General features: G+C 55.8%; 12 protein-coding genes across 12 annotated transcripts; 6 read left to right on the top strand and 6 right to left on the bottom strand.

Moving 5' to 3' along the window:
- The first annotated feature begins 51 nt into the window (after positions 1-51).
- Positions 52-1,995, top strand: SCHCODRAFT_02622733 (2-nitropropane dioxygenase). Its single transcript, XM_003036634.2, has 8 exons — positions 52-499; positions 555-757; positions 804-819; positions 872-999; positions 1,053-1,299; positions 1,353-1,506; positions 1,561-1,717; positions 1,772-1,995. Exons 1-8 carry the CDS (start codon positions 385-387, stop codon positions 1,847-1,849), a joined length of 1,098 nt encoding a protein of 365 aa, XP_003036680.2. The 5' UTR covers positions 52-384; the 3' UTR covers positions 1,850-1,995.
- A 228-nt stretch (positions 1,996-2,223) lies between these two features.
- Positions 2,224-4,183, top strand: SCHCODRAFT_02500638 (uncharacterized protein; the record flags this gene model as incomplete). The annotated part of the gene is made up of 2 exons (XM_003036635.2): positions 2,224-2,706; positions 2,753-4,183. The coding sequence occupies 2 exons, from the start codon at positions 2,224-2,226 to the stop codon at positions 4,181-4,183; spliced, it is 1,914 nt and encodes a 637-aa protein (XP_003036681.1).
- A 67-nt stretch (positions 4,184-4,250) lies between these two features.
- SCHCODRAFT_02622740 (NPD-domain-containing protein) lies at positions 4,251-5,846 on the bottom strand. Its single transcript, XM_003037990.2, has 8 exons — positions 5,743-5,846; positions 5,491-5,693; positions 5,427-5,442; positions 5,248-5,375; positions 4,947-5,193; positions 4,740-4,893; positions 4,533-4,689; positions 4,251-4,479 (listed from the first exon to the last, which is right to left on the bottom strand). The coding sequence occupies exons 1-8, from the start codon at positions 5,804-5,806 to the stop codon at positions 4,396-4,398; spliced, it is 1,053 nt and encodes a 350-aa protein (XP_003038036.1). The 5' UTR covers positions 5,807-5,846; the 3' UTR covers positions 4,251-4,395.
- A 149-nt stretch (positions 5,847-5,995) lies between these two features.
- SCHCODRAFT_02747718 (uncharacterized protein) lies at positions 5,996-11,516 on the top strand (the record flags this gene model as incomplete). The annotated part of the gene is made up of 18 exons (XM_050347208.1): positions 5,996-6,233; positions 6,283-6,309; positions 6,361-6,469; positions 6,517-6,610; positions 6,659-7,331; positions 7,389-7,492; positions 7,538-7,638; positions 7,694-8,900; positions 8,959-9,130; positions 9,184-9,226; positions 9,279-9,457; positions 9,512-9,903; positions 9,956-10,210; positions 10,260-10,335; positions 10,391-10,455; positions 10,509-10,715; positions 10,766-11,003; positions 11,051-11,516. The coding sequence occupies 18 exons, from the start codon at positions 5,996-5,998 to the stop codon at positions 11,245-11,247; spliced, it is 4,377 nt and encodes a 1,458-aa protein (XP_050200570.1). The 3' UTR covers positions 11,248-11,516.
- Positions 11,051-11,729, bottom strand: SCHCODRAFT_02622742 (uncharacterized protein). The gene is made up of 3 exons (XM_050345140.1): positions 11,600-11,729; positions 11,446-11,548; positions 11,051-11,386 (listed from the first exon to the last, which is right to left on the bottom strand). Exons 1-3 carry the CDS (start codon positions 11,704-11,706, stop codon positions 11,369-11,371), a joined length of 228 nt encoding a protein of 75 aa, XP_050200571.1. The 5' UTR covers positions 11,707-11,729; the 3' UTR covers positions 11,051-11,368.
- Positions 11,730-12,338: 609 nt separating this feature from the next.
- SCHCODRAFT_02666860 (uncharacterized protein) lies at positions 12,339-13,357 on the bottom strand (the record flags this gene model as incomplete). The annotated part of the gene is made up of 4 exons (XM_003037992.2): positions 12,339-12,395; positions 12,448-12,564; positions 12,615-12,686; positions 12,740-13,357. 4 exons carry the CDS (start codon positions 13,355-13,357, stop codon positions 12,339-12,341), a joined length of 864 nt encoding a protein of 287 aa, XP_003038038.1.
- Positions 13,358-13,593: 236 nt separating this feature from the next.
- SCHCODRAFT_02622747 (aldehyde dehydrogenase) lies at positions 13,594-16,566 on the top strand. The gene is made up of 19 exons (XM_003036637.2): positions 13,594-13,754; positions 13,809-13,855; positions 13,976-14,165; positions 14,212-14,258; positions 14,316-14,341; positions 14,401-14,471; positions 14,528-14,557; positions 14,620-14,701; positions 14,753-14,781; positions 14,830-14,986; positions 15,037-15,100; positions 15,451-15,626; positions 15,675-15,795; positions 15,847-15,878; positions 15,930-15,941; positions 16,009-16,111; positions 16,163-16,212; positions 16,264-16,333; positions 16,386-16,566. The coding sequence occupies exons 1-19, from the start codon at positions 13,645-13,647 to the stop codon at positions 16,475-16,477; spliced, it is 1,509 nt and encodes a 502-aa protein (XP_003036683.1). The 5' UTR covers positions 13,594-13,644; the 3' UTR covers positions 16,478-16,566.
- A 123-nt stretch (positions 16,567-16,689) lies between these two features.
- SCHCODRAFT_02622753 (uncharacterized protein) lies at positions 16,690-17,882 on the bottom strand. The gene is made up of 3 exons (XM_003037993.3): positions 17,730-17,882; positions 17,066-17,676; positions 16,690-17,012 (listed from the first exon to the last, which is right to left on the bottom strand). The coding sequence occupies exons 1-3, from the start codon at positions 17,811-17,813 to the stop codon at positions 16,832-16,834; spliced, it is 876 nt and encodes a 291-aa protein (XP_003038039.1). The 5' UTR covers positions 17,814-17,882; the 3' UTR covers positions 16,690-16,831.
- A 96-nt stretch (positions 17,883-17,978) lies between these two features.
- On the bottom strand, positions 17,979-19,362 carry SCHCODRAFT_02622756 (N-terminal nucleophile aminohydrolase). The gene is made up of 5 exons (XM_003037994.2): positions 19,278-19,362; positions 19,128-19,225; positions 18,823-19,078; positions 18,613-18,771; positions 17,979-18,562 (listed from the first exon to the last, which is right to left on the bottom strand). The coding sequence occupies exons 1-5, from the start codon at positions 19,304-19,306 to the stop codon at positions 18,337-18,339; spliced, it is 768 nt and encodes a 255-aa protein (XP_003038040.1). The 5' UTR covers positions 19,307-19,362; the 3' UTR covers positions 17,979-18,336.
- A 362-nt stretch (positions 19,363-19,724) lies between these two features.
- SCHCODRAFT_012799 (Ssu72-like protein) lies at positions 19,725-20,495 on the bottom strand (the record flags this gene model as incomplete). The annotated part of the gene is made up of 5 exons (XM_003037995.1): positions 19,725-19,826; positions 19,876-19,994; positions 20,048-20,187; positions 20,237-20,380; positions 20,428-20,495. 5 exons carry the CDS (start codon positions 20,493-20,495, stop codon positions 19,725-19,727), a joined length of 573 nt encoding a protein of 190 aa, XP_003038041.1.
- A 777-nt stretch (positions 20,496-21,272) lies between these two features.
- On the top strand, positions 21,273-23,346 carry SCHCODRAFT_02687832 (uncharacterized protein). The gene is made up of 2 exons (XM_003036638.2): positions 21,273-22,959; positions 23,010-23,346. The coding sequence occupies exons 1-2, from the start codon at positions 21,462-21,464 to the stop codon at positions 23,114-23,116; spliced, it is 1,605 nt and encodes a 534-aa protein (XP_003036684.1). The 5' UTR covers positions 21,273-21,461; the 3' UTR covers positions 23,117-23,346.
- A 397-nt stretch (positions 23,347-23,743) lies between these two features.
- SCHCODRAFT_02539413 (uncharacterized protein) lies at positions 23,744-25,633 on the top strand. The gene is made up of 3 exons (XM_003036639.2): positions 23,744-24,187; positions 24,243-24,721; positions 24,772-25,633. Exons 1-3 carry the CDS (start codon positions 23,851-23,853, stop codon positions 25,369-25,371), a joined length of 1,416 nt encoding a protein of 471 aa, XP_003036685.2. The 5' UTR covers positions 23,744-23,850; the 3' UTR covers positions 25,372-25,633.
- The last annotated feature ends 100 nt before the right edge of the window (positions 25,634-25,733 follow it).

The following is a 25,733-nucleotide window of genomic DNA, read 5'->3' on the forward strand; positions in this document are numbered from 1 at the left end:
CATCCACAACGGCCTATCCTTTTTGGGAAGCATGAGCGTTTCCTCGGTTGCCGTGGATGGGCCTCCGGTCATCTTTCGTCACTGGGATCTCGTGCCATTCCTAGCGCGTACGGCAGCAGTGCATCTGATATTCACAGCGTAAGACCAGGTTTAACCTCATAGCTTGCTGACATAGGCTCTCGTCGCTGTTCTTCACATGAATTCCGGTCGGGCTAACGTTCGGTGTAGCCATGACCGAGACTGGGTGTCTGCGCTCGGCGTGAGCGATGACAATGGTGCGCACATAGTGCCAGCGGCTCTGACGTCCACATTCAGCGCTCGATTTACCGGCGCCACTCACGCAACGGAGCTTCTGCCGACGATGCTTATAGCCTGACGGTCGCCATGGATGTTCAGCGTTCGTCCCACCTGCGGTTCCCTTCTGTTCGAGCAGCCATGACCACCATCGCCACGCCCATTACCGAGCTCTTTGGCATAAGGCATCCCATAATCCTTGCTGGTACGTGTTCATTGCGCTGCATTGCATGTTCTGTTGATGCTGACGCGCTGCGTAGGAATGAACGTTGCCGCTGGTCCTGAGCTTGCTGCAGCAGTGACGAATGCAGGCGGCTTGGGTGTCATCGGTGGCTATGGTTTTACGCCCAAGCATCTGCGCATGCAAATACAGGCCATTAAGGAAGGACTAGAGGACAAGAACGCGCCGTTTGGAGTAGATCTGCTGTTGCCGCAAGTAGGAGGATCGGCGAGGAAGACCAATGTGAGCTCTGTTCATCACGCTATTTCCGGAGAGCTTATTGGAATAGTATGATTATACGAAAGGTGCACAGTGCATTACTGGACGATACTCGTGAACACAGCTAACTTGGCGTAGGTCAACTCGACGAACTCATTGATGTCATTATTGAGGAAAAGGCCGCGCTCTTCGTTAGCGCTGTCGGCGTCCCTCCAGTGCATGTCGTCCAGAAGATGCACGCTGCTAGTATACCAGTAATGAACATGGTGCGCTGCGTCGCCAGCAACCTTTCAATGTTCGTCTAACAAAACGCCATCAGGTCGGGCACCCCAAACACGTCAAGAAAGCCTTGGCCGTCGGTGTAGACCTCATCTGCGCTCAGGCTGGCGAGGGCGGCGGTCATACGGGCGATGTTCCCGCCAGCATTTTGATCCCTGCATGTGTTGATGCCGTACGAGGGCACACATCACCCATGACCGGCGAGCCGGTGTATGTCGTAGGCGCAGGCGCCGTGTACGATGGGCGGTCACTCGCTGCAAATCTCATGTGGGGTGCGCATGCTGTCTGTGGGTCAATGGTGTTTCTCGAAAGCTATTACTGTGCTCAAAGGTTTGTGCAGGGGTCGGGACTCGCTTCGTAGCCTGTGTTGAGGCCAGTGCGCCCAGGCTTCACAAGGATTTCGTCGTCAAAAGTGGCTTCGACGATAGTGCTCGCACAACAATATACACAGGACGGCCGGTTCGGTTGTTCAAGACGGCATACGTAGAGGAATGGTGAGTACTATTCCAAGGCCAATCATTGTTTTCTTTCTTTCTGACTTCGTGCAGGGAAAACGGTAGGCAGGACGAGATACGCGCGTTAGCCTCCCAGGGTATCATACCTTACAACAAAGACATGGAAGAGCGACCTCACAAAAGCATTGAAGCACGACCTTGGATCATGGGCCGTGTTGCGGCGCTCATTGACGAGATACTACCTGCAAAGGTCAGCATGGCGCTCGGAACACCGTCCCCACGAGTTGTTTACCGTTGCTTCTAGGTAATAGTGGAGAATATGGCCAACCAGGCCGCAGAAGTCTTGAAGCAAAGAGCGTCCATGGTGAAGTCGAAACTCTAGATTCAGCGCACGCCGTGGTGTGTTTACTACCCTGTACGCAAATTTGCTCGCGGCCTGTGGAATGCGGAGACGGTCTTCTCTATTCCGGACTTTAACGTACTAGCCAATAAGGCAGATAGCACCGCACGAAGATCTGGAATGTCGCTGTGGTACTCATCCTCAGACGGCCCTATTCTTGGGGGAAGCGGAGGTTGTGGTCCGGGGCAGGTCCGGGGAACGCCTTGTGACCCGCTTCCAGCGAGGTCGGACCGTCGGGCCGCAATCTTCTTCCGCCACTCATCTCGACGACATGGGATACAAAAGCAGTGCGAATCGATGCCGTCGGGGTCCCCTTCCCCTCGTCCCCATCGCAGACTACCAAGTGCCTACGCAAGATGCAAGCGGCATTCTACACGACACCCTTCGCGGCGAACCCGCTCGAGACGAAGGCTGACCTGTCGCAGTTCCTCAAGGACGTCCTCGATCCTCTCGCGTCACATACCTCCCCTGGCGGAGCGCGCGTCCACCTCGGGTACACAGGAACACACTATGATGAGGCAGCTGCTCACTTGGAAGGGTGGTCGCGTCCGCTATGGGGCTTGGCATCTCTTCTCGCGGGTGGAGGAACCTACGATGGCGTACAACGATGGGTCGCTGGCTTCGAGAGCGGTACAGACCCATCTCACGAAGAGTTTTGGGGGAACATGCGCGACAAGGATCAGCGTATGGTCGAATGTAGCGCTATCGGCTTCTCTCTCGCTGTCGCCGGAAAGCAACTTTGGGACCCGCTAAGCAACACGGCGAAGAAGAACCTCGGAGAATGGTTGGGTGGGATGAATGACAAGGAGATGCCCAATACGAACTGGCTTTGGTTCAGAGTGAGTCCCATCTGTATGCATTCAAATACGATACTCACTCACGTAGGTCTTCGCCAATCTAGGTCTCTCGAAGGTCGGATCCCCTCGGGCCGACCTGACGAGGATGAAGAAGGACCTTGACCATCTGGACACGTTCTACATCGGTGATGGCTGGTCCCGCGATGGCCCGGAGGGCGTCGTTCAGCTCGACTACTATTCCTCCTCATTTGCCATTCAATTCGCCCAGCTGGCGTACTCCAAGCTCATGCAGGATGAGGACCCAGAACGCTGCGAAGAGTATAGGCAGCGCGCGAAGAAGTTCGCCTTCGACTTCGTGCACTATTTCGACGAAGAGGGCCGTGCTATCCCATTCGGTCGCAGCATGACCTACCGGGCCGCCATGTCCTCGTTCTGGGGCGCGCTTGCATTCGCTGACCTCGAGCTTCCTGCACCCTTGACCTGGGGCGTTATAAAAGGTCTCCAGCTTCGGAACCTGCGCTTCTGGGCGCGACAGCCTGGTGCGTGGGCTTCCGATGGGACCATGACCATTGGCTTCGGTTATCCCAACATCAACATCACCGAGAACTACAACTCTCCAGGCTCACCCTACTGGTTCTGCAAAGCCTTCGTTGCCCTCTCCTTGCCAGACAACCACCCCTTCTGGGCGACACCCGAGGAACCCTACCCGGAGGCCCTGCGCAACACCGTCGCCCCGCTCGAAAAGCCCCTCCACATCGCCACTAACCTCGGCGGGCACACCTACATCCTCTCCTCCGGCCAGCAGTGCTCCTACCCCGTCAAGCAAAGCGCCGCCAAATACGGCAAGTTCGCCTACTCCTCTGCTTTCGGGTACAGCGTGCCCACGGGCGACCTCACGCTCGAGGAGCACGCCGCGGACAACATGCTCGCGCTGAGCGACGACGGCGGGGAGACGTGGAAGTGCCGCATCAAGACGCGCGAGACACGCATCGAGGGCGGGCGCTGGCTGAGGAGCATGTGGTACCCGTGGCCGGGGGTGGAGGTGGAGACGTGGCTGGTGCCGCCGACGGGGGAGGCGCCGCTGTGGCATCTGCGCGTGCATAGGGTGAAGACGGATCGGGCGCTGAAGACGGCGGAGGCGGGCTTTGCGATCTATGGGCAGCGGAAGGATGGTCGAGCGCTAGATCCGGCGCAGGGGGAGGACTTTGGATACCTAGAAGCAACGGGGGAGAGCCGAGCGGCGTCGAAGGCGGGAGTGGCGGGAGTTGTCGATCTCGCATCCTCGGGGCGCGAAGGCAAGGCCATCCGAACCGACGCCAACTCCAACCTATACGTGCCCCGCGCTATTATGCCCACCCTGTTGCAGGAGTACCAGGCGAGCGACAAGAGCTACTGGCTGGTCACCGGAATCTTCGCCATCCCGAGCATAGGAGATGAGGAGGGCGCAAGGAGCGGCTGGACGAAGGAATGGGAGAAACGCCCATCGGTGCCAGAAGATATAAAGAAGCTGATGGTCTGAAGGTCGACGATAGTCACTATACGAGTAATGCTGAAAGGTGAATGCAACAAGTACTTCAGACGCGTTGTTGGCAGTATACCGCAATGAATTGTCACGCTAGGTATGTGGATGTGCTATAATGATACAGATATCCCTTCCCGAGTCCTCCGTCTCTCACAAGTCCTACCACCGGCCGATGACTGGGCACGATGGATAGATACTACTGCCCTAAATTAGAGCTTCGACTTCGCCTGGACAAAGGACGCGCCCTTGTTCAGCTGCTCGATAGCCTCGCGGACCATGTCATCGACGATTTGCTGCAAGACCGCGTCAACCTAAGATATCGGGGAGAATGCAAGACTGGACGCACCTGGGCCGGCTTGATGTCGTTGATCAAAGCGGCGACACGGCCCATAAGCCATGGCCGCGTCGACGCACTCTTCTCAGGGTGCTGCTCGATCTCCTGAATGTGCGGGATGATACCCTTTGAGGTGAGCTCCTTTATCTCGGCCTGGCGGTTGGTTTCCCTGCGAAGGCGGTTAACAACATTTCTGCATGTGAATGGCATGTCGCTTACCAGTCCTCAACGTAGTCAGTCTTATACACTCGCAACGGCCGACCAGTGTAGATGAGCGTGCGCGCGTTGTCCTCAATACCGCTCTTCACCACCAGGTCCTTGTGGATCTTCGGTGCGCCGGCCTCAACGGCGGCGACGAACCGAGTACCAACCCCTGCGAATCGTTCAGCGCCGCAGCTCGCACAAAGAAACGAAGCAGATACTTACAGACAGCCTGGGCACCCCACATGAGGTTAGCGGCAAGTGATCTGCCATCGTAAACGGCGCCAGCACCGATCACATAGATGGGCTTGCCGTTCAATGGCGATGTCCGGCCCTTGACGGCGTCCACGCAGGCGGGTATGAGGATGCTAGCCGGAACATCGCCGGTGTGGCCTCCTCCCTCGCCGGCTTGCGCGCAGATGATGTCGACGCCAACGTCAAGGGCCTTCTGAACGTGCTTCGGGTGACCGACCTGCGGCGTCTCGTCAATTCAATCGGCCTTCTATGGCAGAACGGTTGCACGCACCATGTTCATGACGAAGATGCCTGCCTTATGCAAACGCTCGACGACGTGCTTGGGCGGAACACCGACTGCGCAGACGAAGAGCGTGGTCTTCTCGTCGATGATCACATCAATGAGCTCGTCGAGTTGACCTGGTTGGGGTATGTCAGACACCGCTTCAAGGGGAAGTGAACTTTGCGCACCCTTCGTGTAGTCATACTAGAGACGCCATTAGCATAAGCCAGTACGCATTTAGGAGAAGCGTACGTTGGTCTTCCGAGCGTTACCCCCGACCTGGGGAAGGAGCAGATCGACACCGAAGGGCGCGTTCTTGTCCTTGAGGTCAGCCTTGATGGCGCGTATTTGCTGCCTCAAGATCTTGGGGGTGTATCCGAGACCACCAATGACACCAAGCCCACCTGCGTTCGTGACCGCAGCCGCGAGCTCGGGGCCAGCGGCGACGTTCATTCCTAAGGAGACGTGAGAACGAGGGGGACACTGAGAACCGCTCTTGCGCACCTGCGAGGAGGATGGGGTGCTTAATGCCGAAGAGCTCGGTGACGGGAGTGGTGATCGTGGTCATGGTTGACGGTGGAAAGGGGAGTGAGAGACTGGGAGACGGACATTTGGATGGTTTTATGGGAGACAATCAGGCGCGCTTCCGGCACGCGAGTTCCCCGGACGCCGGAACCGGACGCGCTTGTTCCCGGTCAGGCGGCCCGACACAAGATCACTCTTCTCTTGCCATTAAACATACGGCCGACACGCTCTCATGTCGGACTCGGCTCTGCCTCCAAAATACGCGAAAAGGCGTGCACCAGTCGTCCGCGATGAAGACATCAAAGCCGCTAAACGACGCCGAGTCGCGGAGGATTCGGACGATGGCATGGATGTCGATCCCGAAGACGCGTCAGGAGTTCAAGATGCGCGATCACAAGACACTGCGGGGTCCCCGCTCAAGCTCAAGACCTACAGGAAAGAGGTGCTCCAGAGTGCCCTTACCCAGAACAGTGAGCTACGCTCCCACACGAATGCGCAACGGCAGCTGATTCTTCCTAGCCATCGCCCTCCTGCCATCGCCAAAACGTGAGCAAATATCCTCGAATCGACGAATCCCCTTTCATCCCACAACTGCAGAGACACCGAAACTACTCAAGCGCTTCCTTCGCCATTTGTTAGTAGATGAATCAAGCTCCAATTCCGCTGGCCATGTTCAGCAGGACAGGTGCATCATCTTCCTGGTGAAGTACGTCCTGTCTTGGCCAAACATCTCTCTCCGCTAAGATTCCGTAGGGATGGTGGTGACAATCCTGGGGATGCATACGGACTCGCAGAAGTCGTATCTCAAATCGAAGAACCTACCACAATTCTTCCGTTGACGCCGCAGGTCAGTCTATTCAATTCTCACTGTCCTTTCGACCTCATCAGTACGCAGAATTTCCTAGACGAGCTTTCCTCCAGCGCATTTGCGATCACCCAAGCCCAAGCAATTATCATCCCTGAGCCGCAAACCTTCAATCACGAAGCGACGCAAGCATTGGAAGAGATCATCGACGACTTTTACCGCCCGTCTGCGCCTTCCCTCCGACCCCTCATCCTAGCCACCGTCGTACGAACGTCTCGACCCTGGCTCTCCTTTGACCAGCAAATCATCGCCCTCGAGCACCTGCTAGAGTGCAAGACCCACGGGTTCACTGATAACCTGCGCCAAGCGGTCGTTCCAAATCATCCGGTCACCGAAGTCGTGTATTATGAACCTGCGCCCCAGCCTCCTGATACCCCGCTCATCACGAAGTTGCGCGAGGCATGTAGCCCAGCGCCGACTTTGTGTGAGCCGTATATCAGACGGGCGCGGAGGATCTTGCGCGACCTAGGACCTGCGGCGGCGAATTACTATTTATTGCAAGCCAAGGATGATTTGAAATTGGCCGTAATCGAAGACGCACCTTCAAAGACCGCAAGAGAGCAAGCGGTGAAGCTCCTCACAAACGAAGCAAGGCCCAATCTACGGGCTTCAGGCCAATTAACATCCAAGATTCAGCAATTCTTAGACGTCGTTCGAACTGAATACGAACAAGGCACTGACCATTTTCGTGGTCTTGCGTTTGGTTCGTACTATGATCCTGAGCTTGTTGTTGTGGTCTCTTACAAGACGCCCCGAACAGTCTGCTCTGATCACGTGGCCCATCTCATTGCCTACATCGCGAATGAAATGTATCATGCGCTGCAGGCAAGAGTTATCACAGGCAATGTCGACCGAACTACACTGGTATGTCTGCTTGATCTTCGACACTGGTGATACTCATTCGTGAAGGTCTCTATTTTCCGTGATTACGACATGGGCAAGACCAAGCTCCTCATCGCCACGGAATCGGCGATGGATATGGACTTCACGAGGGCTTCGCTTGTCGTTCAGTACGCAGCGTCTGTGCATCGAACGTTGTCTACATGGCTGAACTGACTTTCTCAGGCTCGATCTGTTCGACAGCTACGCCTCATATGCGTACTCGATGGCACACTCTAGCAAGCGCCTAGTTCTGCTCGCCGCGCAAGGAAAGCCTATACATCGTCGAACCGTCGAGGGCCTTATGCAGCAGGAAGATGCTTTATCGAAGTGGGCCAAGACGCTGACGACAAAGAGCATTCTAATACCACCGATATCTTCACTGCTCGAGGAACCATCGAAGACGCGGCGTGTACTAGAGAATGAGGAGGCGGAAAAGGATAGCGTCCTCACATGCGCTGCGACAGGCGGGTACATGAATCCTCACGACGTGGTCAAGGCTGTCTGTGCCTACGCAGCTACGCTCCACGTCGCCCATAACTTCACTGTCCTGGAAACTCACCGCACTCGTCAAACCGAGCGTGTGGGCTTCATTTGCACGGTCCATCTACCTGGTAGCCCGGCTTCAGAGGTCGAAGGCCCTGTCGCGCCATCGCGTTGGGAAGCACGCCGCGCCGCCTGCGCACTCGCATGCACCGTACTCTACAAACACAGTGTGATCGACAGCCGCTACTTCCGCCACCACCGGATCCCTGGCGAAGGTGCACTCACTTACAGCAAGCCCACAGGCGGTGCCCCCGGGACAACGTTTGCGCGGCGCAAAGCAGCATTCTGGAAAATTAGCGCTCGTACGCCACAAAAGGAGGGCGTTTATCCTATCGTCATCGAATGCGTCGAGCGCGACGGGCCGGAGCGGTATCGCCCACTGTTGCTGTTGACGCGGCACCCCCTGCCGGATTTGCCTACAATCCGTGTGTACGAAGTGCCCAATGTGCGGGAGGTGCGTGTGCGGCGAGCCAAGCCGCTGGATTTGGACGACGCGCAACAGGATCTGTTGGCGCGATATACGGAGCGTATCGTGCGCGCAGTATTGAACAAGGAGCTTACGTGCGCCTCGGGGGATATGCTATGGACTGTGGCTCCGCTGCAGGCGGGGTGGCGACTGCCAAGCGGGGAGTCATCCTTCGATGTTTCGAGTGGCATTGACTGGGCTGGGATGGAGGCGAGTGTGGCGGAGCTGTACGTGCCCATCAAGCGGGGATCGCCGGACGAGCTAGCAACTCATATGGAGGACGGCGTCGTGCAAGGGCGTCGGTCCGAGATGACGCGTCGCTACTTTTTCATGGGTGTTCGGAGAGACCTTACACCGTTGAGTAAGCCTGCGGACAGTCCGGTGAGCTTGTCTTCCTCCAGTAAGCGCAGCCCTTACGAGACTGATACCCTTGGTCTAGCGCGAGGCGCTCTACGAGAATATCTTTGAGTTCGCTAGATCCGCGAGTCGGGATTTGAAGACCCTCGAGGACTTCAATCAGCCTCTTATCGAAGTGGAGCGTATCCCCCAAGCACACAATTGCTTGACGCTCATGCAAGGACCGCCTGACAAGGGCGACGTGCCAGCGAAGTGTACGTTGTCCGCCGAGCACGTTACGAGAAGCCCTCGACAACTCATCTGACAGACATGATACCGGAACTGTGCTTCAAGATAACCATCCCTGCAAGGTGCGTTACGGGGGTGCAAGTCATCCTATCACAGCCACTGACGAAAATACAGCGTTATGCGAACAGCGCTGCTTTTACCGTCTGTATTGACCCGAATCGACGAAATCTTCCTCGTCAAGGAGCTAAACGCTATCCACTTCAACCACATCATCGCCGAAGACCTCCTGCACGCTGCGCTTACGACGCCGTCCGCGGGCTTTGACCGCAACTATGAGCGCCTCGAACTCTACGGTACGCAGCAGTTCGCGATAGGTTAGGCACAGGCATCTCACCCCACCTCTCCAGGCGATGCCTTCCTGAAATATCTCGCCTCCCTGCATCTCTTCGTGATGAGCCACCACAACGACAGTGAAGGGAAGCTGCACGCGGCGCGGCGCCCACTCATCAGCAATCAGAAGCTTATGGAGTGCTCCCTTGCGCTGGGGCTTCCCTCGTTCGTTATTGGCAAGCCGTTCGTCATTAGGTTCTGGGGACCGGCGAACTTCCGAATGAATCCCCCAGGGGGGTCGGCGGAGAAAGGCAAGGAGAAGGAACAGGGAAAGGTCGCAGAGACTCCTCCGCCGGCGAGTGACGCCGTGGGCGCCAATCAGGGCGAGGGTGGCGGCGGAAAGAAGCGTAGGAAGAAAAAGAAGGGCGAGCCCAATGACGGGCAGATCCAGCAGATGCTAAGCGACAAGGTGAGGCATCCGCGTGTTGTAGACGCGCATCCACACTCACGGTTTTTTTCAGGCGCTGGCCGATGTCGTGGAAGCCATCCTAGGCGCCGCACACCTAAGCGCCGGGCGCGACGGGGGTCTGCAAGTGGCGAAGGCGCTAGGGCTTCCAGTAGCAAAGAATGCCGACATCTGGGACGATTTCAAGGCTCAAGTGTCTATGCACGCGACTCCGTCTGCCGTGTCTTTCCTACGCCCAGGGACCATCGACGGCGTGCAATCTGTGATCGGCCAGAAGCTGAACAAGCCAGAGCTTTTGGCGCTTGCTCTGGTACGCGCCAATGCCTCTAGTCTTCGTCATGAGGCTGAGACAATCCCAGACCCACGCAAATAATTCGAGCCCGTTGGGTAATTATGAACGGATCGAATTCCTCGGTGACGCATTACTGGACTTCCGTGCGATGCTACGGTCCATCTCGAGGCGACTCGAATACTAATACTTGTTTCGCAGAGGTGGTCGAGTATGTGTATCGCAAATACACCCAACAGCCTCCTAGCGTTCTGACGTTACTCAAGGTACTGTCAGTTCGTTGTACGATGAGCGGTGCAAGCTGACAATTTATGATTAGAGCGCTATGGTGGGCAATTCGCCTTTAGCCGCCATTTGTGCAGAATCGGGCCTGTACAGGCACTTGCACCAGAAATCGCATCAGATACAACAAAGCATCAACACCTATCTCACTGCGCTTCAGAAGGCCAAGCAGAAGGAATACGCAGCAGCCGATGATGACCTCCGAGAGCGCGGTCAGTATTGGTTCGACGTGAATCCGCCGAAAGTAAATGGTATCCTCCTCCTTCTGCGCCCTGCTGATCTGACTATCTGCAGGCTCTTTCCGACATCGTGGAGTCCATCGTAGGGGCGATCTACATTTCCGACGATCTCGAATGGACAGGCGTGCAGCAGCTCTTCAAGCATTTTCTGCAGCCATTTTACGAGAAACACATACGCATGAATACGCTTGCCGTACACCCAACCAAGATCTTACTCGAATTGGTTCAGAGTCAATGTTGCCACAAGCTGGAACTTGTCAAGAGCGCTTCAGCCGGTCAGACGCAATGCAACGGTATGTCGCACGTTGTATTTCACAAATTGATACTCAGACGTATGCAGTCCTTTTGCATGGTGCTGTGATCGCCAGCAAGACAGCGGTCAACGGCGTTCTGGCAGCGAGGGGGGCGTCATCGATTGCCCTCAACAAGTTGGATAGAGACCCCGGTTTGGTCGCGAGGACGTGCACCTGTCGTACAGCAGGAATGGGAAAAGCGGAGAGGGATGTCGATCAATTCTTGTCCGAATTCAAAGCCTGACGGCGGTTCAACGGCGCGAGATCGGGCGATGGAGCATACGACAGCATTTCCAAGTGCAGAGTGTATGATATATTGCGATCTATGCAGGATACGGACAATGCGAAGCAAGAGGAAGGCAGATCTACTGCGCCTTATACCTACGGGAGAAACCGGGTGAGTATACGACGAGCTCGATCTCGCGCGCACAACCACGTACCTCTGCCATGCAGCAGCAATGAAGGGGAGTCCAAAGCCGAGACTCATGAAGAGACCGAGCTTGGTCCCAAACGCAGCCTTGTTGTTGACGCTGAAAGGCAAGTGCTGTGATGGTGGTTAGTCTTCAAACGCGTCCTGGTCGACAGGTGGACGTACCGAGCCATCGGCTTCCTTGGCGGCGCTGCGGGCGACTGCACTAGAGTGCAGGCCAGAGCGGCCCAAGACCTGGGCGCGAAGGGCAGAGCGGGCGAATACGGCAGACATGGTTCTGGACAAGGAAAAGGTATGCGGATTGGCAATTCCGTCCAGGATCGTCATCCGTCCTCTTCGGCATTCACCGAGATGTCAGGTGACGGGGTATGCTTGAGACCCACAAGCCCAACTTCCAACCGCTGAGGAACTCGGGGCAAGGCAACTCGTCAGATTCTCGGTCAAGTCAGGCAGTCTGATATGCTCAAGTACCATGATTATTGTTAGGCATATTTACCCTGTCATGACAACGATACGTCCATGGTCAATCGACACAATACATACTCCAGGCCCGAAGCATGCGCCAATACCACTAAAGTGAGCCCCAACCAGCGTATAGGTAAACCATAATGTAGCTATAATGTATCAACAATGTTCGTGTGTGTACGTGACACGGTGTGGCCGTGCGTGAGGTTGCTCTTGCTAGATGAGAACGGGGACGTGTGGTGAGAAGCGGATGTGGTGGGCGCGAGAGCGTATAATACAAGAGGCCGATATGGCGAGACGATATGCGGGACATTCTAAGCAATGCGAGGGAACGCTTGCCACGCTTAAGAGGGTATGGGTGGCAGCGCGTCTGAGCGTGCACGTGTCAGACGACGCTCAATTGTCTGAGAAGGCACTCACCATTTATTCTGAGTCCGCCTTCAGCCGACATCTTGTTCATGCTCCGAGTCTGCAACCGAAGATGCAGTATCCGATCCCTGTATGTGCCTTAGTAAAGCCAACGAAAGATCAATGACGGATCCAACTCACTGCAGATTCCAAAGACAAAGCAGCCAACTTCTCCGTTATCGCGTCCAGCTCATCTGAACGTTCCCGCAGTCTCGCTCCAGCTCCTTGCCATTCTAAAGCGCGCAGTAACGCTTCCGCCTTCACATCAAAATGAGCCTTTAATTTCCTCCATTGGCAAACGAGCGCACGTTCTCAATAACCTTCATCTTGACACTTCTGTCTTGCATGTCCGACTCCGATGGGGTGTAAGACTTTCGAGACTACAGCGAGTCACTAAGCCGCGCATTCCGAAAAGAGGAGGGGATATACGTACCGGAGTCGTTTCTTCAGAAACGAGAGGGAAGTAGCTGCCCGATGGTCCCAGCCCATACTTGGAGACAGCACCACCGCTAGCCGTAGCAGGTGGCGTCCGCAACTCGGCGAAAACCTCCGTGAGGCTGAGACTGTGCGTGTTCTTCGGACGTGTGTTGACGCAAGATAGCGAGTCCGGTGGTGTGCGAAGGATCGAAGGCGACACCGGAGAAAAGGAAGCGGAAGACAGGGCTGGGGTGGACTGCGGGGTGGTGAGGGCCAATGGTTTCGGTGAAGGGGGTGGCGATGGGGATAGGTATGAGCTGGTTGGCAGGGATTCGATGGGAGCGAGTCCGTTGGCCTGAAGGAATATTGGCAGCCTCGACAGACTTTGGGGAAAGGTTTTGGCGTTCGGCAATGGAATGAAGCCGTTGGGGCTGTCGACGACGTTGGTAGCGCCCGTCGCATGGCTGCGTAGTAGCGTGTCCGAGAGCTTTGGGCGTCTGCGGACCCAGCCGGGTTGTACATCTGGGTCCACAGCGGTATAGCGAGACGACTTGAAAACGAAGGACTGCGGGGAAGGTGCGACGGATGACGCTGAGAGTGCCCGCTTTGGATTGGCCGAGTTGTGTGTGTGCATTACTTGCCAGGAGTCATTGTTGTAATCCGACTGCGGGTGTGAAGTCCACGGCCGACGACGACGATGAGAGGCAGCAGCGGCGGGACGATGAGGGTAAGTACCAAGAAAAGCCTGAGACAATCAATCCCTTTCGGGCATATCTCTTTGAGCCAAGCAAGCCAAAACAGTCATACGCAGTCATGTGGCCGTTACGGCCCGCCTTCTACTTCGGTCTGTATGCGCGTCACTGCAATGGGTCGACACCGCGTATCTCCCGCACCTTGTCCTCTTCCATCTCTTATCGCACCATGGCACAGGCAGCCACCGTCAAGATCGGCAGCAGCACCTACACCGTCCCGACAGGGCTCTTCATCGCTAACAAGTTTGTTCCCTCTGTCGATTCCGTTGAGCGCATCGAGTAAGCTGCTCTGTCTCTGGGAGTATGCGCCTTGTAACGCGGAACTGCTCCCAGAGCCGTGAACCCTCTCACTGAGGAGGTCATCTGCTCCGTCGTCGCAGGTAAGTCCTATCTCTCTCCCCTCCTTGATAGCCCCCCCAGAGGTGAATCCCGTTCGATGCTGATGCACCCTTTCCCTACGTATCGTGCCCTTTGTACGACGGTGCCTGCTATCGCGATAGCTTCATCGAAGGACATCGATGCCGCGGTCGCCGCCGCCCGAGAGGCGTTCAACACAACATGGGGCAAGAATGTGACCGGCACCGAGAGATCGCGCCTTATCAACAAGTTGGCCGACTTGATTGAGCGCGACGCGCAATCCCTAGCGGAACTGGAGACCTTGAACAACGGCAAGCCCGTCAAAGTCGCTAGGTATGTGCGCCGCGACAATTTCGTAGCCTCACTATATTCTTCATAGGGACTTCGACATTTCAGACAGTGTCGCGTGCTTGCGCTACTACGCAGGTGAGCTATCCTATGTCTAGGAAGGAACTCATGAGGCCAACGATGCATTGCGCGCAGGCTGGGCGGACAAGATCGCAGGCCAGGTCAGTTGATGCTAGCTGTCCTCATGATCTTGCCAGCTCACCAGGGTAATTCTGTGCAGGCACTTGAAATCGACAACAAGACCAAGTGGGCCTTCACGAAGTCTGAACCCATTGGCGTATGCGGTCAGATGTACGTCGTGTGCTCATCGATAGCATACGCGATGACTCTAAAGCCGCAACTCGCAGTATCCCATGGAACTACCCCATTATGATGTGGTGCGTAACGGCACTCGAGCGGGGTCCGCAATTCGGGTCTAACTCGTCCCCGTGGACTTCAGGGCATGGAAGATTGCACCAGCCCTGGCTGCTGGGTGTACTATTGTCATGAAGCCGTCAGAAGTGACGCCTCTCACGGCACTGGTGAGCGTTTCTCGCGCTCCCTTCGCGCATGAGAATTTGACTATTGGCCAGAAACTGTCCGAACTCATCGTCGAAGCCGGGTAAGGCAGAGTGCAGCAGTCGCATGCCTCCATTGACTCTTGGCGCAGGTTCCCTGCGGGCGTCGTCAACACGGTGCCAGCCTATGGTCCTGTCGGCGGCGCCGCTATAGCGTCGCATCCCGATATCGACAAGGTTGCCTTCACCGGTAGCACCGCCACCGGCCGAAAGATCATGGAGGCCGCCGCCAAGAGCAATCTGAAGAAGGTGGGCCTTGTTCCTTTCGGGGAATTTGGGTGATGTGACCGGTTGATTAGGTCACGCTCGAACTCGGTGGAAAATCCCCTCATCTGGTCTTTGAGTCGGCTGATTTGCAACAAGGTGAGCGATTGATACGGGTATCTGCCCTGTCTCGGAATCACGATCTTCATCCTCTGGGCGCCTAACGTTGACCGTCGTCCGTGCGCGGAACTCTGCAAGTGCCGATGCTTGACGCCGCAGCATATGATCTATTCCAGCGTCAGCGCTTAGTTGCTGTATGGCTTGTATGCGGCGGCCGACCTCCTTCAGTCTCTGCATGTGACTGCCTGCATTGACACGGCGTCGTTGCCATCTTGGCCTTTGAAGGTGGTAAGGCGCCTACACTCACCGTGGCGCCGAATTGGGCTCGGGATAGCTTTTGATCATTAAATATCTCATTGCAAAGAGTTAATACTGACTTCCTTACGCAGCTGCAAACTGGGCGGCCCTGGGTATCTGCTACAACACAGGCCAAGATTGCACTGCAGGATCTCGTGTCTACGTTCAAAATAGCATCTATGACAAATTCCTCGAAGTGCTCACCGCCACCGTCAAGGCTACTGTGATTGGAGATGGCTTCGACGACTCCGTGACGGGTGGTCCATTGGTATGTGCAGTGCATGCCTTGTGGACTAATCTCACACCTTATCTACAGGTATCGAAGGCCCAATTCGAGCGCGTCTGGGGCTATATCGAAGCCGGAAAGCAGGAAGGCGCCCGTGTGGCCCTCGGCGGAGAAAAGCGCTCGGGCAAGGGGTACTTTGTCGACCCAACTAGTAAGAGTTCCTTGCATCTGTAGCGTGCTGATGTCAACGCCTTCGCTGCAGTCTTTACTGACATCAAAGAGGATATGAAGATTGTTAGTCCACATGCACCTTAGCTGTACGAACGATACTGATCAAGCGCCTAGGTCAAAGAGGAGGTGTGCAGGCGTTCTCTACAGCGGCATTGCTGTAAGTGGACTGAAAGTTCGTCCTCTACGTACCCAGATTTTTGGCCCTGTCCTGTCCGTCGGCCGCTTTGAGACAGAGCAGGAAGCCATCTCCATTGCGAACGCCACGAATTACGGCCTAGGCGCTGGGCTCCATTCTCGTTAGTCCCTTCAGCTGCGTTCGTAACTCCGCTTGTTGACGTGCTCTGCAGGCGATGCCAACCAGTGCATACGCGTATCCTCAGCGTTGGAGGCCGGTACCGTAAGTCACTACAAGGGCGATTTGCCGCCACCGGCGCTTACACGTTCTCAGGTCTGGATCAACCAATACAACATGTTGACGAACAACGTGCCCTTCGGCGGCAAGAAGCAGTCCGGCATGGGTAAGATGGAGTGTTGCAGTGCGCCCACAGAGATTGACGCCCTTTCCATCAGGTCGCGAACTCGGAAGCCATGGCCTCGAGGAATACATCAGCGTCAAAGCGGTGCACTGGAACTTCGGCGAACAGTTGGATTGGCCTTTCTGAGATGCGGGGTTGATAGTATCCGAATGACCTATCGAGAGCTACACCATGTACTTGTACGATGAACTGTTGATTTACTGACCTACACCAAATGGGCGGTGATGAGGATTACGTGACTTCTTGCGTTGCCTGAGCATCTACCAAGCGCTCGTAGAAGGGCTCTCACGCGTAAATAAACCTGCCAGTCGCAGGGACCGCGCGGAGCGTAGCGGAACACTAGATGCATGTAAATGACTTTGATTCCATCCATCGTAAACTACGAGCTATGAGAGCAACTAAGATATGTAAGTACTGGCGCGAAAGATATCATATTGATCTCCTTGGGACATGGGAAATGCATACGTCCTAGAAACTGAGTCAAAAGTATGCAAGCTGAGAAGCCGAGCGACTGGATCGACTGTGGGCGCCGGTCACTTCGCGGTTCTCGAGGACGTCAGGACCCCGTCCGATGTCAGCGGCGGCCGATGCGTCAATTGAAGAAGCCATGCACGTGGGGCAGTGGCAGGGGTAGCCCGAGAGGTGGGCAGCAACAGGCGCACTGAGGACGGCTCGTGAGCGTGCGTATAAAATAACCGACGTAGAATGACAAACCTCCGTGGACCAGGCAAAGTAGGGTATGAAGGAACGCTTGCGAAGTAGTCCATCGGCGAAGTTGCAGGTGGAAACTCCTCGCCATGATGCGCGTGGTGCATGGGACGATCCCCCCAAGGTACGGGGTTGTCGCGCGCTAAGAAATACGACTCGTGCGATGTCGAGAGACTCGATGTTCTTCTGCCAGTGCTACGAAGGTCCTCGAAGGCCGTGGTAGCACCGCCGGACAGGCCGAGGGGGAAGCACGGCGAGTACGGAGTCTCGTTTGTATAGGCGCCCGCGAAGTCATCGTAGGCGCTCTGTGGACCGACAGAATGGTCACTGCCAGTGCGCGTCATGGCGTAGTGTTGGCCTGGGTAGGGGACAGTGGAGGACTGCTGCGTGTAGGGTGGCGCGCTCAGAAATGGAGCCGAGCTGTATGACGAGTAACTCGACATGGACGAGAGGTGAGAGTGCGGGCTCGTGCGCTCCTCGGGGGAGTAGGAATGGTGCGAACGACGCGGATAGTCGTCTTGACCTTGGTCCTCAGCAACGGCCTTGTACTCGCAGGTGTAGCCGTGCTTTTGGCACCGCTTACAGGCCGCACCACTCTGCGTATTTGACGGTTCGCACTGAAGGCCATAAATCAGGCCAACAAAAAGCTGGAGGTGGCAGGACCACGTACCTTAATCTTGCGCTGTCTGCAGTTCGTACACGCTACGAGTGCACGCTGCTGCCGTATCATTGGCTTCGTAGGGGTGGACTCCATTCTACAGCGAAGGGCAGAGCGGGGATGCGCTCGGGAGGGGAGGGGCGAAGATGGGCGCCTGGTGCAAGGATCCTCAGCTTTATATGTCTATTCCAAGGAATTCGGTGCCAAAAGAATACCTTGATGTATCACTGAGGAAGAGCGGTGAGAGGTGAGCTGCGACCACCCGGAGGCTATCCCAGTGGGGATAAGAACTGATCAATATGGGTTTGGTCCGAAGTTCAACTTCAGGGTTCCCTCCATGATGCACGTGAGATAGGGCAATTAGCGCCTAGCGCTCATCTGGAGCCTGCTCTCACGAGGATACACCCCTCAAGCCCCGACAGGCCGGCGAACGGAAAGAGACAAACGATATTTGGGTGTGAGTAACGAGGCGAGCTTTTGCACACGTTTCCACTCGGAGCCGTCAAGGCGCCGAATTCCTCTGCCCGAGACTGAGTGTCGACACCGAGTCCATGAACCTCCGTGATCTGTACTTCAGCCAAAAACTTCGGTCCTTAACATGCATATGCGTACAGTGATATTACAGAGCCAGATAATCCCTAACTTCTTCCTCCGTCAACTTTCTGAAAGTCGGCTTCGGCCTGGACATGGCACCTTCCGGTGCCTCCGCCTCGAGCTCAGCAAGCGTGGGCACAGTGACTACGCCGATCTCTATCGTCTTCTCTGTCATCTGGCCCTCGAAGCCCTCCTTCAGGGTCAATAGCGCTGTGTGGATGGCGTCCTCCAGGCTGATGTCGTCGTTGTAGCTGGTTGAGATCAGTTCAGAGATCTGCATCGGGGGTAAATTGCGGCGTACCGCTTCTCCAAGAACGTCTTCGCATTGACCATGTTCTTCCCTATCGCGCTCGCTTTCCATGCCCAGAACGACCCTGACGGGTCAACCTGGTACAGGGAAGGGCCGCGATTGCTGTCCCAGCCTGCGACGAGCAAGGAGACACCGTATGGTCGGACACCTCTATAGGTTAGGTTAGGACACATTCACACAGTTATCATTAGGGCTACGCACCCTGACTGCGTGGCTTGCTGCATGACGGTGGCGATCTCCTGCGTTAACACGCGCGTGGGTGGGTATTCGCCATAGATCTTCCAGTACGCCTGTGCAGTCTTGCGCGCCTTCGTGATCAGGACCCGGAAGTCGGGCCCCATTCCAGAGTAGACAATCCCGATGTTTGGGCAGATGACCGCGACCTTGTCGAGCATGGAATCGTCGACTAGGATAGAGGAGGACTTCTTCTCAGTTGCGATGACGATGCCATTTGTCGCTGTGATGTGTTGTAAGCTGAGATGGGTCTGTTGAAGATGGTCACGCACCTTTGATTCCCAAACTAGTTGTTCCCTGAGAGACGGCCGCTAACGCGTGCTCGATCTGAACGAGTTTGCCGCTCGGGGAGAAGACGGTCAAGGAGTAACTGGTGGTTTGTGTCAACGATTTGAACATCGGAGGGACGTGCTGCTGGGCACCTGTAGGCACCTCCGTCTGCACTGGCCATGGTATACGATGAGAATGAGGGTACAGATGAGCAGTACCTTGCTCACGCACAACGCGTCCTCTCGACGCGCGTTCATGATTTGGTCTCATTTGGCAATGTCCCTTCCGGCCCGGTCAGCCGGTTGGGCGCTTGTCCACTTCTCCGCTGCACTCATAGACCGCCAGCGCTCTTTTGGGCGCCTAATCATCGAAGGCCAGCGGCTTCGTACTTGGCCGAGAACCCTATAAGGTTCAAAGATGCATGATAGTCAAGTACGCGCCCATGCGCGCTCGAAAACATTCATGGAGGGCATCGCCAAAGCGGTGAAAGATGAGGCCGCCTCGCAGATAGCAGCTAGCCGAACAGTTCGTGGAACCTGGTCGATCTCCCGACAACATGATAGGGCCGGAAGGCACATCAAGACATCGAAGCCCACCTCTCAATAGTACGCTACAACATGTATGAAGTTATGTGGATGCTTCTCCCGAGATCGTTGCACGATCTTTTCCATGTCCTCATCAAGGTCCGCGCTGGCCTCAATCTGTCCGGAGCCTAAGCATGCGGAGAGCAGACAGCAGTAGAAGACTCACGGCAGCAGCTAGCTCCAACATGATCTTCCCTGCTTTCAGGGCTTCCTCGTGGTTGTCCGTGATTTCGATGTTGATAACATGTACGGGGCGATTGTAGTCCCCACCTCTCGTCAATAGATCTATACTCGGCACCCGTAAGGATGAGAAGATTGCAATAGAGGATACCGCTCACCGTCGCAGACAGCATCAAAGCACCGCTCCTCGCAAGTGATCACCACGTCGGCCATGGTTCTTCCCTCCTGCCAGCGCTCAGGTGCTAACTTGACATTGCGATTGCGATCAAGCATCTGGAGCAAGCCATTCGCGGTGTATCTTTGATCTCAGGTGAGCTGAAGTTTCGCGTAAAGGGGTCTAAACGTACAATCGGGCATCTTTGGCTTGCAATTCCTCGTAAATTGCATTATACGGGGTACCGAAAGGGTATATGTTGGGCTTGTCTATTGATGGGCCTGGTAGCCGCACAGCCGACCCTGTTCCGTACGAACAGACGCGGTAACCGGCCTTCCTGCACTCATGGTAAATCGCAGCTTGCAGTCCGTCATGCGTACTTACATCAACACAAAATGGCCTTCCATAGAACGGTTCTGCAGCGAGCAATGAATGACCAGCAGGAAGGACATGGGCGAGAGATGGCGAACCTGGTTATTGGCGCATACTACGCAGAACAATGGTCTTGGTTTATGGGACGTTGCTTGTTCGGGTGTCGAAGAGGATAGTGAAGGGAGCGGGTGACCACTTGGGGCAGCAGCGGCTGCAGCGCTAGTAGAGGGTGATGGTTGGGCCGCGTACGAGGGTTGCAAAGGGACATTTGTGGACGACCAACTTGGTGAGGGGTACGCGGATGGCGGTGGCCCAGGGTAAGACGGTGTTGGGGCAGAATACGTCGGCATTAAGGATGAGGATGGTCCGTACCCCGCTGAGCCATTCTGCGCAGGATATCCTTGGTAGCTGGAAGGGGTAGTTGCCACGGGGGGCGTACGGGTGGAAGGTGGTGGACGTTGTGGTTGACGCGCAAGGCGTGGGTCTCTCGCGCGTCGCGGGTCCATAATGTGTCTAAATAGCATTGATGAGTTTGTTATCTTCGTTTTACACGTATAGCCATGTAGGGACAGATTCCCTCAGCAGTATCTAGAACATTAGCAAGTCTTCTTGTGGACCCGAGCTCAACGTTGTGAATGGGTCCATACGCTTCCACTCTGCGGTCATCGCAGGGATTCTGTCCTATGATACTAGACGGATGGCTGTGGCTCACCGTTCAAGAGGGAATGAGATGAAGCCTGAAACTCGCACAAAGCAGGAGGGCAGCCTGCGCGGTCCTCGATCTCAACAAACGCGCGACTTCGGCATCACGGGCCGAGAGACCGACTGGAAGATTGGTGCTGACTCACATCCTTCCTCCAGACCGTCGTCACCGCCTGCATAGGCGCCCAGCGCTTGACCTCCAGCTCAGACGTCCATACCCGAGAGACCCCCTTGGAAATTCATTCAGTACGCTAACACGCTCTGCACTCATTGACTGATAGAACGCCTGCGCCAGCACAGGTTACCTCGTTGCGTGGGCGTGGACATAGACGAATACGGCACTCATGGCTTCTCTATGGTCGCTTCGACCGCTCATCTCACCTCCGGCGCCGCGGAGCTCCGTTGAGGACCGCGCCTTGGATCGCTCCGAAATCCAAGAGAACATCTCTCACCATGAGGACATCATACGGGACCTGGACATCGAGATCGCCGGCCTGCTCAAAGATGTTCGTGAGCTGCAACTCCGCAAGCTCACGCACCATCAGGCTGTTTCGAAATACCTCGGCCTCATCACCCTCGCGCGCAAGCTCCCGCAAGAGCTGCTTGCACTGATCTTTGAGCAATGCATCCAGGACGGCTACACACGGACGCCGCTCTACGTATCGCATGTCTGCTCCGAATGGCGTGAGGCGGCGAAAGCCCCTACGCTGTGGCGCTACATCTACGTGAGCGCCAATGAACACAATCCATATGCGCGTACGCTCTTTTGGTTGAGTCGCGCGCGAGAGGTACCGTTGCGTATCACCGTCGATGTCGGGCTCGACGTGGCGCGCGTTACTAGCTCGCTCGACATCCTCCTCGACCGGGCTTCGCAATGGGAGACCTTCACAGTAGCCGCCGTCACCGTTCCTCAGGGCAATCAGATACTCGACATGTGCGGCCGCCCTCGCGAGTTCCCTCAACTTCGCACTGTATCACTGTCCGTCGAACAGGAAACTACGGTGATCGAGCCCATGGGCGTCGGCTCGGAGGATTTCTACCCAATGCAAGTGGCCTTCAAGGCAGCGCCACATTTCAGAACCCTCCATGTCGCTCGCCCGTTCCTTCCGGAGCCTGGGGTCCTCCCCGCGCATATCTCGACCCTGACACTATCCCTATCCTCCCAGCCGACCATCACCTACTCCTTGTCGGCATTGGCCAGCGCGCTCGCAGACCTGACGAATCTGCGCGAGCTATCGCTTCTCCTGACGGCAGGGGCGGAGCACGCCTTCGTCCTTCGAGTACATGAACAACCGCAGCTGGTTGTTCTGCCGGACCTTCAAACGCTGACGCTCGTCGGAAATGAGAGCATGTTCAACTTGCTCGAATTCCTTCAAGCGCCCTTACTACGTCGTCTCCACGTACGCTCATGCGTCGAGCCCAGTGGCGAACCTAATCTTTCCCTCGCGCACTATATGGAACGCTTCCTGGGCTCGTGTGCTCCGCCGATCGAAATGCTGGAGTTGCACGACATCGATCTGCCATCGTCGTCGTTCTCCTTCTGCTTCTCGAACCTCCCACATTTGAGGCACCTTCGGCTGCACGAAAGCGATATATCCGACCATATGATCGGACGGCTAATGAACAACCCTCGCTTGTCGACGCTTGAGCTGCGCTGGTGTGGCCAAGTCTCTGGCAAGGCGCTCCTGGACCTTGTCGAGCGCAAGAAGCGGACGGATGGACATACACCGATCGGGGAGCTGGTTATGATCAACTGCTCGTACGTAGAGGACGACGATATCGTCGCGCTTGCCGAGCATACCGTCTGCCGGCTCGTGATTTCCGACGAGAACGATTATTGTCGTAAGTACGACTGTCGATGCTTCAGGGCTTTTGTAACGATGCATTTCCAGGGTCCTTTGGATGCTGTCAGAACGAGCGTTATCGCAGGCGGTTGCAACTCCGGCGCCTTGCTGCCCATGGCCTTAATCAAACGCACTGGAAGCGTCTCATTATATGATCCAACTTGTGAGCGCTGTTCAGTACCTATGGTCGCCTTACCTTCCTTTGTTTTGCCCTTCCTTCTTCGGATATTAGACACCGTTGCCTTTATACGGATAGATGAGCGATGAAACACTCTGCTCTTCTTTCAGGTTTAGATACAGATACACGGAACATATGGCGTGAATATATCCTTTGTCACCCTTCCTCTATGCTGCGAAGTCCGGCACATAGCGTGCTTAGTATTATAGCCGCAGTTCAACTGTGACGCGCCGCGCACGGTTGCCGATTGAATGATTTTCTCGCATGCCTTCTGGGCCGATTTTGAGGTGTAGCTGTCATGTCGTAGAGGCGGCTCGCCAGGCGTATGGGCGCATCGTGGACTCCCTCCATCGACTAATCCGACCCGCACGATCTCTTCCGCACTCCGTCCCATCAGATGAGCGTTGGAAGAGAACACAAGCAACCCTGCCGCTGAGGAACTGCCGCCCAGTCTCGCACACATCTGATGAAGGCCTGGCAGTGGATACATTATCTCGTTCGCCAGGCATGTCAGTCGAACATTTCGGCGTTAACGCTTACTATATGCGCATATGATCCCGCAAACCGGTCCGAGAGCCTTGTGGCGCGCAGCCTCGCGCTTGGCTTTGCATTCGACTGTCACTGCCAGTCAGCCTTCCAGCACGTTGTTAGTCACTGGCTCAGGTTCTGACACTACCTCGACACGGTACTCATCTACACGGCAACGATAACATGTCTCAGAAAGGTCGTCCCAATGGGCGGGCAGAAACGCGACCCTTGCTTGACCTGGGCGAGGACCTGGAGGACAGAGACGGAGCTTGCCAGGACTACATCAACTCCGGCGAGCCTTCCAGCTTAGGTCCTGCCCCGGGCATCCAGCCAACTACCAGCCAAGCCGGGCAGGACGATCTCTTCGGCCTTCCTCCGTACGACGCGACCATCGTGGACTACACTTCCAACAATCCCGCGGTCGAGGAACCGCCCCCAGATTTTGCGCCTTACGAGGCGGAATACACCACGGACAGCAATGGAAATATTATCTCCCATGATAAGCACCTGAACGAAGACGGTGCGTAGATCGTACATTTCCAGCGGCTTACACTGAACGCGCTCTTCCCTTACAGGTGAAGCGCTGTATCGTTTCCTCCTGTCCCAGTGCCCTGCACCTCCCGTTCTGCGTATCACCTGCGAGGGCACTCATACCGAGCACAGAACGCGTCAAGTTACTCGTGACGGGCGCACTACGACAGAACACTACTCCGAGACTATCACCGATTTCTCCTTCGCCATCGACGTCGAGCCCCCTCTTCCCCCAGTGCACTGGACTGTCGCAGATCACGAGCCTGCATATCGTGGTCTCATGGTGCAAGAGGTTGAAGGACCGCATGGCAAGCAGAGGGTCGCTCGCTCTGAGCGCAAGCGGCATGATGCTTGGGCCGAGGAACGCTGGCTGAGGGGTATACCACCTTGGATATTGGAACCCGCGTTCGATAGCGGTGACCTCGAAAGTGCGGGGTCACTGCTAAGCTCGCACACTGTGCGCGACTGGGCCGACAAGTACTGCGCGAGCCCGAAGTACTTGAAGGAGTTTGTGTTCGTGAAGGTGGGATATCAGACCTTGTCGTTGCCCCTGTGGCTAATCACATAACTTAGACGCTCTACGGTTGGAACATCCAACAGCTGGAGGACGCCGTTCGCTCGTACATCGGCACCTTCTACCACGACACCGTGTCGGTGGAAATTCGAACGCTCCGGAACAAGATCTACATTCGTCCAGACAACCGCCTCTCGCGCACATTGTCTAACAAATGGCTCAAGTTCTTATCTATCGTCCTACTCATCTTTCCTTTCATCTGGCTCTTCAAGCGCTTCCATAAGCGAGGTGGTGGACGATGGAAGGTCGCTGGCGCAGCCTTCGCCATGAAGCGGTGGGACTCAGTAACATCCGACACGGCACCGAGTGAACTCAAAAAAGATGCGCCGCCGTCTTTTGAGTCTTCAGATACTCCAGGAGCATCCTCATCTCTCGGCCCAACATATTCGTCTGCAGCTGGTCCTTCTGCTGTCATCCAAACACCGATGGGTCCGCGCAAGGTTGTGGGCATCCGCGAAGGTGAATGGTTTAGACTGTGGCAGTCGACGATCGCGCAATGCGTTACACGACGATACATTTGCGCGTCGCGTCCTATGACCTCGCCATTGCAGGAGCGACCAACAGCGCCACTGGCAGCCACTCAGCTCGATGGGTATTGAAGTCTGAGTATCGAGGCTGCAGTGTTTGCATTCGTTGATACCGAAATTCATTGGTTCATTTGGGATTGCTATATACTGTAATAGGTATTTGCGAAGGGAATGGACAAGAGGCTCTTCAGTCGCTTTGCGAGAGACGAATGATGACATGTTTATCCAGACTATGGCCAGAGGTAGTGAGTGACATACAACTGGCCTCAAACGAGGACATATTCTTCTGCCACCGTATTTCGAATGACTCCGGCTGCATGGGCTCTACACCGGCAAGATCATCCAGATGGAAGGAGGTGGTGAGTTGGAAAACTTCAACGAGAAAATTCGTGTATGGAAGGGATTTCCCACGGGCTGGATTTGTGGCGTCACTG

Source organism: Schizophyllum commune (genome assembly GCF_000143185.2).
Source record: "Schizophyllum commune H4-8 unplaced genomic scaffold SCHCOscaffold_5, whole genome shotgun sequence".
In the NCBI taxonomy this organism is placed as follows: Eukaryota; Fungi; Basidiomycota; class Agaricomycetes; order Agaricales; family Schizophyllaceae; genus Schizophyllum; species Schizophyllum commune.